The sequence below is a fragment of the Oryx dammah genome, unplaced genomic scaffold, assembly GCF_014754425.2.
Source record: "Oryx dammah isolate SB20612 unplaced genomic scaffold, SCBI_Odam_1.1 HiC_scaffold_29, whole genome shotgun sequence".
Classification (NCBI taxonomy): domain Eukaryota; kingdom Metazoa; phylum Chordata; class Mammalia; order Artiodactyla; family Bovidae; genus Oryx; species Oryx dammah.
Window position 1 is genome coordinate 115641099 of NW_024070213.1, and position 14398 is coordinate 115655496.

The window sequence follows — 14398 nt, forward strand, 5'->3', positions numbered from 1 at the left end:
CAGAATAAACTTCAGTATTCTGGGGATTCACACCATTAAGGGGATTAGTCCATAGTGAAAACCTTCCATATGGGTGTGGTGGGGTTTTTTGTTTGTCATTTTTATTCTTACTCGATTCTGAATATTAAGACACTTTAAATATATAGATAAATTTAACCTTTTCATTAATTATGTTATAAACCTTAGTATAGTAAAAATTATGCTAATCTGTTACTGATCTCTCTAAAGAGTTTTTTCATTTAAAAAATTGGTGACTATCAAAAATTGGACTTAGCTGTTTAAGAATCATGCCAAAGAAATAAAACACTTCTAATCTTCTTTGCCTTTGCAGTTGAATCTTATTAGGAATATATTTAAAAACACCTTCAGATTATTTTTCCATTTTACCTAGAATGCATTGAAATTGGCTAATGATGGAATAGTAGCTGAATACCTTAAAACAAGTGATCGATGTTTGGCATGGCTGGCCTACATACATCTTATTGAATTCAACATTCTTCCTTCAAAATTTTATGATCCATCTAATGCCAATCCTTCAAGAATTGTTAACATAGAACCTTTTGTAATGCCGTGGCAAGCAGTTCAAGATGTAAAGACTAATCCTGACATGTTGTTTGCAGTATTTGAAGGTAAGTATAAACATTTACAAATTATTTAGAACATCAGCTTATTGCTTATTATGATTCTTCATAATAAAGTGAAACAAATTTATGTATTGCAAATTCAGTTTATTTTTTTAAGATTTATTTATCTTTATTTTTGGCTGTGTTGGGTCTTTGTTGCTGCACGCAGGCTTTTCTCTAATTGCAGTGAGGGGGGGCTGCTCTTCCCTGAGGTGTGTGGGCTTCAGTAGTTGTGGCACCTAGGCTTAGTTGCTCCTGCTGCATGTGGCATCTTCCTGAACCAGGGATCAAACCGGTGTCCCTTGCATTGCAAGGCAGACTCTTAACCACTGGACTACCAGTGAAGCCCCTGTAGTTTTATTATATAAATGCTTTAAAGATTAAATCAGATAAAGTGAGCATGGTCATGGGTGAAAACCAGGAACTGTACTACATTACATAGGTTTTCTGATTACAGCAAAGGGTTTCAGCTAAGCATGTAAATAATACAGCATGTTTACATAGGTTTAATGAGTTGATTGAGTCACAGAACCAAGTAAACTTTGTAAAGCAGTCTATCAATGTGAAAGTTAAAAGATACTACCTTATTTTTTCAAGTAGTTAGTATTTTCTCCCTCAGTCAGTTGAATTTGATTCCTCTCTTTACTAACCAAGGTATCTGCTTTGAAATATAAAGTCTGTTCCCTTCTAATAAGAAGTATATAGCCTAGTCAGAAGATAAAATCTATACATATAACATCAATCAACATAAGAGAAGTATAACTGTCTCAGCATATAGTCTAAATTCTGTGCTTAGAGAAGAGGCTGGGATCTGTGATTTAGAGAATTACTGGTGCAGGCCATAAACCTAAAGGGAAGAGGTTACTGCAGGTTGGCACGATCAAGTATGTCTTCATAGAACAGTTAGGACTTGGAGCTGCACTTTGAAGCTGGATTATGATGTGACTGACATAGTGAACCTCATTCTCGAAGCTGGGACTCTGTTTTATTTCTGTTTCGCAAGGGCCTGTAATGTCTGGCTGAGTGCTTAGTAAATGTTCATTGAATAAACTAGGGAAGAAAAAAGTAAAAGAAGGACGTTCCTATTAGGGGAAGTAAGTAAACAAAAAGCAACAAGTGGATAAGAACTGGTGCAATGTATTTAAAGAGAAATTAGAAGACGGAAGAGTCCTTATCAAAATGAGTTGTGATGTTTAGTTGCAAAATCGTGTCTGACTCTTTTGCAGTCCCATGGACTTCAGCCTGCCAGGGTCCCTCTGTCCATGGTATTTCCCAGGCAAGAATACTGGAGTGGCTTGCCATTTCCTTCTCCAATCAAAGGGAGACATTTGTGATAAAGAATAGTAGGAATTAAACTAGATATGTGGAATGATACTAGGTTTTCAAGAAGTTTGTGTGGTAGGTTTGATGGCAATAGAGAATCTTTAAGAAAGAATGTGCTGGAGAGAAATTATACCAAAGGTAGGAAAACCAACCAGAAGCCAATCGCCATAACTGAGGCATTAAAGAAAGTAACCTGGGAAAGAGTATTTATTGGAGATATCTAAGAGACAGATTAAATATCAGGGAAGAAGAGAAAAAATAGTCAAAGATGATTTCAGGGTTTTGAGTCCAGGCAAAGGAAAGTATGCTAATAGAAAACTGGTGAATTGGAAAGACTGCCAGTTAGAGTGTGAATGGTAATTGGTGTGACTGATAATTGGTCACCCAGGTAGAAATATTTGTTGCTGGAAGGAGACAAGGAAGTATACCTTAAATGGACAGTTAATGGAGAGAAATGGATTTGAAAGTTATCAACATAGAAATTATTGTATTAGTATTTTGCAATTTTTAATGTGCTCCCACAGTAAGTTATTCAATAGTTGAATGAGACCAGGAAAAAATATAAACAATCTCTTAGAAGCAAGCAGAAATTAAGAAGAAGAACATTATCATATGCTAATGTAAAGATAGATTTGTTTAGATAGGATACTTACAAGCTAACTTCACAAGTGCTATTTCAGAGTAGCTTTCACTTAGCAAATCTGAGTAGTTTAGCTTAGCAAATCTTCTAAGTTTAACCTAGCAAATCTGAGAAGTCATATCACTATTGGGCAGGAAGGAAATGGTGACAGTGGTGCAGAGTGAAACAATGGAGGACTATTCTCTAAGAAGCAGATCAAGTAAAGGACTCTTTATAAAGGGAAAAGTGTTCTGAAAGAGTAAAGAAGAATTGTATAAATCTTAATTATGTTGAATTGGTTCATAGTGCTTTTCAGGTCTACTGTGTCCTTCTATTTGTCTTTATATTCATTCTGTTAGTTTTTGAGAGTTTGATATTGAAGCTCCTACTAAAAATCTTAATAACTTAAAAAATTATAGTATATAGAACTGTATGTAACTCTGTACTGTATTTTCCAGTTGTCCTGTAAATATGTTACCATACTTTCATAATTTACAAAATGAAAAGAAGTTTCAAAAAAAGATAGGGAAAGTGTTAACCATGACAGAAAACTGGGGAAAAAGAAAATCAAGTTTAGGGGGATATATTTAAATGACTGTAGATTAGCAGAGCAAGTCCTCTTGAAGCAGGTGAGAGAAAGATGAAAACATAATTGATTCTTTCATTTGCTTGATACAGTTTTTTTGGAATCTAGTATAAATGCAAAGATATATATTTAGATGCAAGAGCTAATAATGGATGTTTTATTCTTAACAGGAAAGTGAGGATAAGAGATCAGTTTTAGGAGTTTGGAGATAATCTGAAATATCTCCTTTAGGTGAAAGCCTTGAGCTTAATAAAGGTGAATAAGATATGGTCAAACAAAAGAAGAAAAATTCATTTTGTATTTGATTCATGTTTTTGGGTAGATGCGGTGAAAGCTTGCACAGATGAGAGCCTTACTGTTGAAGAAAGAGTAGAGACCTGTGTCCCACTTTACACAAACATGATTGTTCTGCACCAGCTTCTTGAGAGGTAAAACTTAATTGACAAGCAGTTAACCTCATATTAAAAATCAATTTTTCATGTGTTAAGATGTGTGTTTTTCTTGTGAAGGTATGAGGCTGCAGTGGAGCTTTGTAAATGTTTATTGGAATCATGTCCCATGAACTGCCAGTTGTTGGAATCCCTTGCTGCTTTATATTTGAAAATGAATCAGCATGACAAAGCCAGGGCAGTGTGGCTTACTGCATTTGAAAAAAATCCTCAGAATGCAGAAGTTTTTTATCATACATGCAAATTCTTCATCTTACAGGTAAAAAAAAATAGAAAAGAAAAAAATTCTTTGTTTTTCATAATTCTTAAATATGATGTTTTTGTTTCACATTCATTTGTCCTTTAAGATGTTGCAGACATCAGGCTCTCCGGGATGTTTTACTGATTGTCTGCCCTTTGCAAACTGTATTAGGTGTTCCTTCTCTTTCTTCCAGAATACTCCATCCATAGTTCAGCCATTGTATCACATTGTGAATCTGCTTATGGCCGCTTTATATTCTATACTAAGAACTCCTAGAGGGAAAAGAGCTCCCCTGCTCCTCACCTAGCACAGAGCCAAACATGTAATAGAGCTTAGTGGCTAATTGGTGAAATTGGTGAATGAAATTTGCTTGTGGTATATTGGATGTTAAGCTGTTTATTGGTTAGTTCAGTTTGAAGATCAAAATATAAAAGTCATCTCTACCTCCACCTACTCAAAAAACCTAATCTCATTATTTTGGGGGTGATGTTGATGGTGGGGCTTTTCCTCCCTTGAAAGATTTTAATTAGACATTGTAAGCCTAATGTATATCTCTCCTCCCTCTTTTAAAAATAGAATCGAGGAGATAATCTTCTTCCATTTTTGCGGAAGTTTATTGCATCCTTCTTTAAACCTGGGTTTGAGAAGTATAGTAACTTGGATCTGTTTCGGTAAGTTTATAGAAGACAGAAATGGTGTAGCTTAGTGGAAAGACTACCAGTTTTTGGTGGATTGATTATATTTTAGGTTAGATTTTTTTTTTAAAAGATACTTGAAATACCCTCTTATAGATGTGTTATAAGAGCAATAAAATTTAGTAAAAATGGACACAAAATGTAAAATGCTTTATATTCTGTTTTCAGAACACTTATAAAGGAAGTTTTGTATTAACACTATGGTGATCCATTCTGCTTTTAATTATTGTCATTGTTAACTTTAGCACTTAATACTATATCAACAAACTATCCTGAGATAATCTCAGTGATTTATGGAAAAATAAATTTCAAATTATTGGATTGGTGGCTTAAAGTGAATCTAAATAATATGCCTTTTTGAAAAAAAAAATTCTGAAGAGGACTGCTTCAACTTCTGAAAGGTTGTTGAGTTAGAACCTTTAGCGAATTTTCTTTTCAACCATCACTCTCTCAGTAGCTTATCAAGAATTCTGTGTTTACCGCCTTTATTTGCTTCCCTGTGAGTTCTTGTTCTAACAACAATAAGAGGCCACAGCACATCATAAGGAGTGGGTTTTTTGGAGGCTTTTAAAAACTTCTCTTTTATTCTTCCTCCTTAGCTCTCAGTAGGGATCAGCAGACTTTTTTTCTTAAGGTCCAGATACTAAATATTTCAGACTTGCAAGCCATATGGCCTGTCACTACTAGTCAGCCTTGCTTTCATAACAGGAAAGCAGCTGTAGACAGTATATAAATGAATGGGCATCGCTGTGTTCCAATCAAAGTTTATTTATGACAATGGATTCGTTTGCTGAGCGTAAGTGAAATAGCATTGAAAGGAAAATATCGTGATACAGCTTTGTTATTTTACATTAGGAAGAGCTAGAAAGGAAGGTCTAAGCTGAATGTCTCCTAGAAGGGATTCTTATAGAAACTACTGAGCAGAGGCAAAGTCTTGGATTTATATGTGCAAGTCTGATGCCTGCATGCGGTTTTCTTTTCTTAGGCACCCCTCCCTGCATCCTACCCCTCAGTATCATAATGTTATATTAAAACATATTTTCAAAAATAACCCACATTTTGTTAAGTCAGTGGTTTATCTGCTGTAGATTTTGAAATTTGACAAAAAAAGTTTGGGGTCACTATTCTTTACCAGAGCTGAGTCTTTTCTTCTGTCCTCTGATGGTTGCCAGTTTATTGACATCATGATTTTAGTGCTCTTCTTAAAGGTCTTTCTGCTTTTCTATACCTAAATTAACATCTTACAGTTAATTACAAAATAATAATTTGAAAGGCAAATTAAAGATGAGAAATTAAGAGATTGTTCGGCTTCCGCATGCTGACTTTCTCCCTATTGGAGTTAGATTGCTTTAACATCTCAGAGCACAGGTTAAATTCAAGGCTGAACAAGACTTTTTAAAACTAGACAATTCTGATTTTCCTTTTGGCACGAAGGTAATTATTTTAGCTTTGAAGAAAATGCTGCCAGTTTGTGCCATGGTCAAAAATGTTGAGATCTTGATGTCAGCCTAATAAAGTAAAAATTTATTCTGGGTCAATAAAAATTTGAAAGTGGGCTACCTCCAGATAATCTTCTCATTGTTTACTAAGTCATTTTGCTTAATTAATTTGTTACTGTAAACGCATAATTCACAGTTCACCAAGAATTATGAGGAAAAAATATCCTGTGCTTAGTTTATATAGACAATTTGAAGTCCTTCTTTACACAGTGCATTTCCGTTAACTGAGGAAATCGTTTTTGAATCAAATATTAAGAGAATGGCAGTAAGTTAGAGAGTGTTCAGCATTGCCATACTTACTGCTGCTGCTAAGTCACATCAGTTGTGTCTGACTCTGTGCGACCCCATCCATGGGATTTTCCAGGCAAGAGTACTGGAGTGGGGTGCCATTGCCTTCTCCAGCGATACTTACTAGTATTGATAAAACAAATTTTTTTGGCCACACCACTCGGTATGCGGGAACTTATCCCCAGACCAGGGATTGAACCCATGCCCTCTGCATTGGAAGCTCAGAGTCTTAACCACTGAACCACCAGGGTAGTCCCTGATACAAATATTTTTAATTATTATAAAAGAGCCAAAGCTTATTAATAGTTGTCAGTGCTCTTAATAGGTTCAAAATATTTTTATTTCAGAGTAGAAATTGTAAACTACTTAGAACTGTAATATTAGAATTGGAGTCTCATTTCTCTTTCTGTGTAACATTTAGTATAAATTTTATGCTATAAAATTTTGCATGTCAAATTTAGCATAAAAACAGAGCTAGAAGCAGTAATTTTCATGTGTTTCAAATCAATTTGAAGATTAGTAGATAACCATAAAAATTAACTTGGGGGTTTCATTCACCTCACTGAAGTTAGTAAGGATAATCTTACATAGATGAGAGTTGAAGTTTCATTTTCTCTTACTTACCTCAGTTTTGAGGAAAGTTGATACTCTTAGAAGTTAAGTGATTAGCGCATGGTGATACAGCTAGTTATGGCCAAGCTGGGATGATAACTTCTAGATTTATCATTTCTTCCCTGTCTTATGCCTCTCCACTCAATCTTCCCCACCCCAGACCCCATACAGCCTCTCTAATACATTAAAACGTAGTCCCTTGAAATAATTTTTTAAATCCAGTTGGTTGTCCTTTGGAAATCAGTGTATTTCCTTTAAAAACATTGTTCCTGAAGATGCTGGTAGTGTTATACACACAGATTCAAATATATTGGGGGAAATCTGAATTAGCAAAGTCAAAAAGATAGTTTTTAGTATCCTTTAGTATTGTGGCTTTTTAAGAGCAGACTTTATTTTTCAGTGTTTCTCAGTCTTACTTGATCATAGACCTCTTTTTGACGAGTGTCTTAATGGGCCAATATGTTATAGTATACACTTTGATATGTCTAAAATTAAGTATAGTGGTATTTGTCTGTATGTTTGTTATTTGAGGGAGAAACAGTTTTCAGATAGCAAGTTTTGTAACTCGAAGAATTTTTCTTTACAAGAATGTACAGATTTTGTGGGTAGTCTCATTTGTTCTCTGCTTTTAATTAGATTTCATTAGATGATTATGGTGGTTTGTTTAATTTGGGCTAAAGATTTTTAAAAATTTGTTTTAGAAGAGTTATTTAAGTAGGTGGTGGTGGTGGTGTAGTCACTGAGTTGTGTTCAACTCTTATGACCCCATGGACTATAGCCCACCAGACTCTGTCCATGGGATTTCCCAGGCAAGAATACTGGACCGGGTTGCCATTTCCTTCTCCAGAGAGGTTCTTCCCGACCCAGGAATTGAATTTGGGTCTCCTGCATTGCAGGGAGATTCTTTACCGACTGAGCTACAAGGGAATCCCATTTAAGTAGGTAGAAGATAATAAATATATGATGCTAGAGATGTGACCAAAATGATATGGTATACACCCCAAAATAAAGTCTCATTACCTTATAAAAATATTTCAAGGAAATTTTAGTTGAAACTGAGGACTTTAAAAAAAGTATTAATAATCCATATATACATAGGCATAATTTTAAAGAGTATGATTTTTTCCCCTCAGGTATCTCCTGAATATCCCAGGACCACTTGACATTCCAGCCTGTTTATGTAAAGGAAATTTTGATGATGAAATGTTTAACCATCAAGTTCCTTATTTGTGGCTGATATACTGGTGAGACATCTACTGTGGAGAGAAATGTTGCATACGAGGCTTGCAGTTGTTATTTACTACTGAATTACACTAAATTAAAATTAACCTGTTGTTAAAATCATTGAAGCAGAATTGAAGGGATGCTAAGGTTTATTCATTATTAAAGAAGATCAAAAGAAGGATTCCATTGTAATAACATCTGTAGTGTTTATACTTTGTCATTCCTTTATCTAATTGAATTGAGCTGTAGACATACAATGTTTTCCTTCATTTTTTAAACAGCCTTTGTCATCCTCTTCAATCAAGTATTAAAGAGACAGTGGAGGCATATGAGGCAGCATTAGGGGTGGCCATGAGATCTGATATAGTGCAGAAGATTTGGATGGAGTAAGTTTAGTTCCTCTTAATAAGAATGGGATTTGAAATAAGGGAAATTGGTTGGGTTTCTTCTTAGAGAATTACTGGCTTAATTATTCTAAATTATAATATTTTTCTTTTGGCAGTTATCTTGTCTTTGCCAATAATAGAGCTGCTGGATCCAGAAACAAAGTCCAAGAATTCAAATTTTTTACTGATTTAGTGAATAGATGTTTGGTTACAGTCCCTGCCCGATACCCCATTCCTTTTAGCAGTGCTGATTACTGGTCCAACTATGAATTTCATAATAGGGTAAGAGCTTAAAACTTTTTTTCTTTAGATATTTGTATAAAAGAAGGAAACTTAAATGATAGCAAAACTCCTGTTTAATATCAGGAGAGCTTTTCTTAGGACCACTTTGCTAGCATTTACTATTATTCTTGACCTTGTTTTCTATTTATCTCTTCAGAGTCTCAAAACAGAGCCCTTTAAAGTTCAGTTAAGATAAATGTGCATATTAATTACGTTCTACTTAAGCAAATTTAACATTGAAGCACAAGTGAAGCGATATTAAGGTTTAATACATATTAAAAAAGAGAGATCAAAAGAAGTAACTGTAATAATATCAGTAATATTTTTCTTGAGTAACTGGTAATTTTACTGAATGAAAAATTCTGTAACTTTAAAATGAATAATAATGTCCTTACGTGTTGTAGCTGCTCTTTGTATCAGTATTTTTTCAGGAAAATATAGGCATACATGGGACATAAGAAAGCTGAAATCAGATGACGTTTGGAATTTTTAAAGTAGAATCTGAATATTGATACATTTATAAGGTCATCATCTTATAGGCAGTGAAGCAAGTGTTCTTTTAAAATTGTTTTATTTTCAAAGACCCCTATTATTCAGTGCAGTGTAAGCTAAAAGTTTCTGCCTAAAGCTCAGTGTAGACTAAAACATCTCTGTGTTTTATTTATTTTTTTGGTGGGTTGGTTTTGTTGCTTATCAGGATAACCAATTACTATGCTTTGTACTTCTATGCCATTCTTTATCCCAGGATCTCAAACCACTTTATGGACATTAAGTCATTTATACACGGGCATTCCATGAGCAAGATGTGGCAGGTATTACTAGCCCTATGACTTGCCCAGCTATACAGCAAGTGAAGGTAGACTCAGGAATAAAAGCCCAGACTCCTGGCTGCTTGTCAGTGTTTTCAGTCCATGGCTGTCATCACTGGGTCATGTGTCCTAATTCATACTTGGAAAGTCACTAATATAGTTAATGATAGGAACTATAACTCACAGCATCATACATTACTATAATTTATACATTCATGTCTTAAAGGCCATTTTAGTTTTCTCATTAAAACACATAGGTAATTGGATTTCACATTTTGTTGCGTTCCTTTCCCCCCTCAACCTTTACAGGTTATTTTCTTTTATTTGAGCTGTGTTCCAAAGACCCAGCATTCCAAAACCTTGGAACGGTTTTGCTCAATTATGCCAACTAATTCTGGACTTGCACTGAGGTAAGGAAAAATAAAATTCTCAGTTTAATTGTATTGGCTCTTCATATAAAATGATTCTTGAAAACTTACTAAGAATAGTCTGTACTTTCACTATTTCCTCATTCCACTTTAACTTCAGAGCTGTTAAGCAATACATAGTTATTCACGTAAAAGTGATCGTAAAAATCTAGTCACTTCAGAAAACTGCAGATTATAAGGGGCAAGAGTGAAAGAGAAAAGCAGCCATCCATATATATTTTAGTTACTATGACTTCATTTAGGTCAGTCATTCTCAAATATTAGCATGCATCACAATCTCCTGGGATACTCATTTAAAATGCAGTTTCCTGAGTTTATAGCTCTCTAATGACGTTGGAGAAACACTCATCCAGGGATTTCATACATTGTTAGATTTTTTTTTTTTAGAGCATTTGTTTGTAGTTTTTCTGCTCTGATAGAAAAAACTCCATTTTAACTGTGAAGAATTGTGCTTTTTGATTCAGAAAGGTACTCTGCGTACTATTGCTCTGGCTTCTACTTGTGCCATCATTTCCACTGCATCAGTTGTGTCTTATGCTTCTAAGCTTGTTTTACGGATTATAAGGTGCCTAAGGACTTCTCAGGTGGCTCAGTGGTAAAGAATCCATCTGCCGATGCAGGAGACACAGGAGAAGCGGGTTCTATCCCTGGGTTGGGAAGTTCCCCTGGAGGAGGAAATGGCAACTCACTCCAGTATTCTTGCCTGGAAAATCCCATGGACAGAGGAGCTTGGCAGGCTGCATTCCATGGGATCACAAAGAGTTGGGCATGACTTAGCGACTGAACACGCACTCACACAAGGTGCCTAAAGTAGTTATCAAATATTCCTTTATGTTTACATTCCACTTAGCATGTATGTGGAAAAATGGTGTAAGAGACTGAAAAAAATTCAAAAGCCTAAGACTATGACAAAAATTACAAAATAACACTACAGTGTTTTATAATAAAAATTCTCAGTAAGCATGCTAATCTACCAAAGTTAATTACAGAAATTTGTATTATAAATAATCACTTTTGGTAAAACATGTGAAATAGAAAATGTAGTGGTATTTAACTAGTTTCTGTAATGGGTGGGTATTTGGAATATAGGTAGTTTAATTGTTGGTTTTGTTGGTAAAGCTCCACTTTTGATCATTCTTATTTCCTTATAGTGATTCCTGTCCTATTTTTTTCAGAATAGAGAACTTAATAATTAGTCAATGTACTTATTACATTTTAGCTCAAGGAAATTAAGTATACTCTGTTTAGTAAAGAAAGAAAAAATACTAAGAAATCGTATTAATATATCAGTTCCTTATTTTAGAAGACTTGGGGCTTAAAGGAGGGGCATGTAGAGTGTTAATTTGGAGAGGTGCTTTGGTATCCTGTAGGAATACTATTGGAGAAGGCAATGCCAACCCACTCCAGTACTCTTGCCTGGAAAAATCCCATGGATGGAGGAGCCTGGTGGGCTATATATAGTCCATGGGTTCGCGAAGAGTCGGACATGACTGAGCGACTTTACTTTCACTTTTCACTTCCCTGAATTGGAGAAGGAAATGGCAGCCCACTCCAGTGTTGTTGCCTGGAGAATCCCAGGGACGGCGGAGCCTGGTGGGCTGCTGTCTATGGGGTTGCACAGAGTTGGACACGACTGAAGCGACTTAGCAGCAGGAATACTATTAGTTTGTTGAAGATGGTATGGAGACTTAGCAGCAGGAATACTATTAGTTTGTTGAAGATGGTATGGACCTTGACTGGACCTTTTGCTAGTTTGCATGTTTCTTTCCCAGGGTAATTTTAATAAGAGGCTTCCTACAAATACTTGCTGAATAGCCTTGATGGAATTTAATGGATCAAAAATTATAACTAATCAAACATTAGAGCACATTTGAGTTCCTCATACTTGCAATGCTTTTGTTCATTTCCCTGAATGTACTTTACAGGCTACTTCAACATGAATGGGAAGAAAGCAATGTTCAGATTCTGAAACTTCAAGCCAAGATGTTTACATATAATATCCCAACATGCCTGGCCACCTGGAAAATGTAATGCAACAATCTTGTACATGTTCTTATAGCAATTGCTTTTATTTATAAGGTTTGCTCCAGACAGGTAAATCTGAAATGACATCTATTTCTCCACGTGGAGAGATCTCTAATTTAGATTAATTTTCCTTGAAGGCGAACATGTGGATAACAATACTGTTATCAAACAGATCTGTTATACACATTTTAAGAGTGTCTCTTTTAAAATGCAGGGTTTTTCCCCTGTTACAATTGGATGTCTTCTTTCTTTTGTAGGTGTTAGTGCTAATTATTTTTTTTTTACTAGCAATTATGAGTATTTTTCATGAACCTTAATTTATGTTCAGAACACTGGTCTGCTTTATTATTGTAAAGTTGATAAAAATTGTTGAATTTTTCTTTTCACTATAGGTTACCCTCCTTGGAAGTTTAGCCTGTTACTTTCAGGAAGTTTTGTTCTCAGATTCCCACAGTCAGTATTCTGTGAGTGGTAGTATTTCATTTTGTTCAAAGATATATAATTTTTTTTTCCTTTTCTATATTCCTTTTTTTTTTCTTAGAGCCATTGCTGCTGAGATTGTTCTAAAGGGACAAAGAGAGGTAAGCCATGATTATCAGATGGGTTGCCTTTTTTTTTTTTTTAAAGTAGTTATTCTGCCCTTTTTGTTGACTTCTCAATTTAAAAGGATTAAAGTATAGAGGTTAACATCCTAAGAACTCTACATGTTTGGAAACTCCAAAACCCAATATAACCATTTTGTCTTGAATGTTATTATATTGTGAAGTACCATTCAGATGGTTAGGTTTATGAAGGGGTTTTTCACCACATCTCCTGATGCAATTGTATATATATCTATCTTATAGGTCCACCGTTTATATCAGAGAGCCTTACAGAAGTTACCTCTTTGTGCATCACTGTGGAAAGATGTAATGCTTTTTATCTTTTATTTCATCTTGAAGTTTTCCTATAAATTTTCTGCATGTGCCATATCCATTGATGTGGTAATGCTTAAAGTCTAGCTAAGTCTTACTTCTATGCTTCCCTGTCTTTTACAGCAACTCTTGTTTGAAGCATCAGAAGGAGGTAAAACTGATAACCTGAGAAAACTAGTTTCCAAGTGCCAAGAGATTGGAGTCAGCCTAAATGAGCTCTTAAATTTAAACAGTTACAAAACAGAAAGCAAGAATCACTGAACACTGGGTGCAGTCAGTTCTAAGTCCTTTTAATAATTGCCAAAATTATTTGAATGATCCTTCAAGATTAGGCTGATCCCTGGCTAAGGTCTGTGTAAGGCAGACAAGCATTACTGATCATATCAAGTCCCCTACAATATCCTATCCTCAAAACCGGAAGCAATGAACATGACCCTCTTCGGTTGGATAAATGAACTTCCTGTTTGGCCTGCTTCTGGGCCCTGCCAGATTCTCATAACATCATGTACGTAAGTATAGTTCCTCAAAGTGACTGACATTTATTTTCATTTTGCTTTGTTTTTGTTTTTATTTTTTACTTTCCCCCCTTCCTTTATGTTGTGCTGTTCCTGATTCACTTGACACTCTCTGATGCCTGAGAGATTCTTGTTTGGGATTTAATTTCCAGGGCTGTGTTTACAGTAAAAAGCCGGCAGTCCCTTTTAGTTTTTCCTCTTTAAACTTTTTGAGATTCTTCATTTCAGGATCTAAAACTTAAGCAGTCCATCTTAAGGAAAGTGTAACTGCCATGGCCACAAGTCCGCTAGTTGCACTTGAATGCTCTAACAGGGTGGTTTATTGCCCTTTCTACGTTCTGGACTCCTTGCCGAGACTGTTTAACTTGAAGATTAAAGAAACTATTGCAAATGCCAGTGCATCAGAACCTAAGAGTGGTCAAATATTATGTGCAATTTTTTTGTAAAGAAATTTTAATTTATAATAAAGTTTAACAGTTTAAAGAACAGTTAATATTTGAACTGCTTTGTATGGCAATACTACTTTGTAGTATTAAAATTGTTTATAAAATATTTTTAATATAAGTTAAATTTTTGAAAAATGTTGCTGTCTTTATTCACTTTTCACATTCTGGTGGGAAAGGGTTGAAGTAGGAGATACGGATATTCACTGTGACTATATCAGCACCTTCTTATCCTGAACGTGCTTTCCCATAAAAACATTCCAGTGTCTTTTCAAATTCATGAGAAGGGTGAGTCCTTTTCTGTTTTGAGGACAATGAACATATAGGCTTGCACTACTGTTACGTTCCTTGTTAAGCCCGTAGTATTTAGAAAGTTTTTCCAACTATAGTGTGAATGACTTACTTAATGACTGCTATCTTATGTTGAATATCAATAT

General features: G+C 35.1%; 1 protein-coding gene across 3 annotated transcripts in view; it reads left to right on the forward strand.

Annotated features, from left to right (window-relative positions):
* The window catches only part of ZFC3H1 (zinc finger C3H1-type containing), a 50463-nt gene extending 36444 nt beyond the window's left edge, over positions 1 to 14019 (forward strand). Inside the window, exons 24-35 of one of the 3 annotated variants that reach the window (XM_040233883.1) lie at positions 392 to 629; positions 3474 to 3579; positions 3661 to 3859; positions 4418 to 4512; positions 8069 to 8179; positions 8441 to 8545; positions 8662 to 8827; positions 9946 to 10046; positions 11990 to 12091; positions 12631 to 12670; positions 12935 to 12997; positions 13127 to 14019. In XM_040233883.1, coding sequence (XP_040089817.1) covers positions 392 to 629; positions 3474 to 3579; positions 3661 to 3859; positions 4418 to 4512; positions 8069 to 8179; positions 8441 to 8545; positions 8662 to 8827; positions 9946 to 10046; positions 11990 to 12091; positions 12631 to 12670; positions 12935 to 12997; positions 13127 to 13264 — 1464 coding nt within the window. In that variant the 3' untranslated portion in view covers positions 13265 to 14019. The remainder of the gene's footprint in view (positions 1 to 391; positions 630 to 3473; positions 3580 to 3660; positions 3860 to 4417; positions 4513 to 8068; positions 8180 to 8440; positions 8546 to 8661; positions 8828 to 9945; positions 10047 to 11989; positions 12092 to 12630; positions 12671 to 12934; positions 12998 to 13126) is intronic. The other 2 variants (XM_040233884.1, XM_040233885.1) reach the window with 2 other exon arrangements.
* Positions 14020 to 14398: the final 379 nt, after the last annotated feature.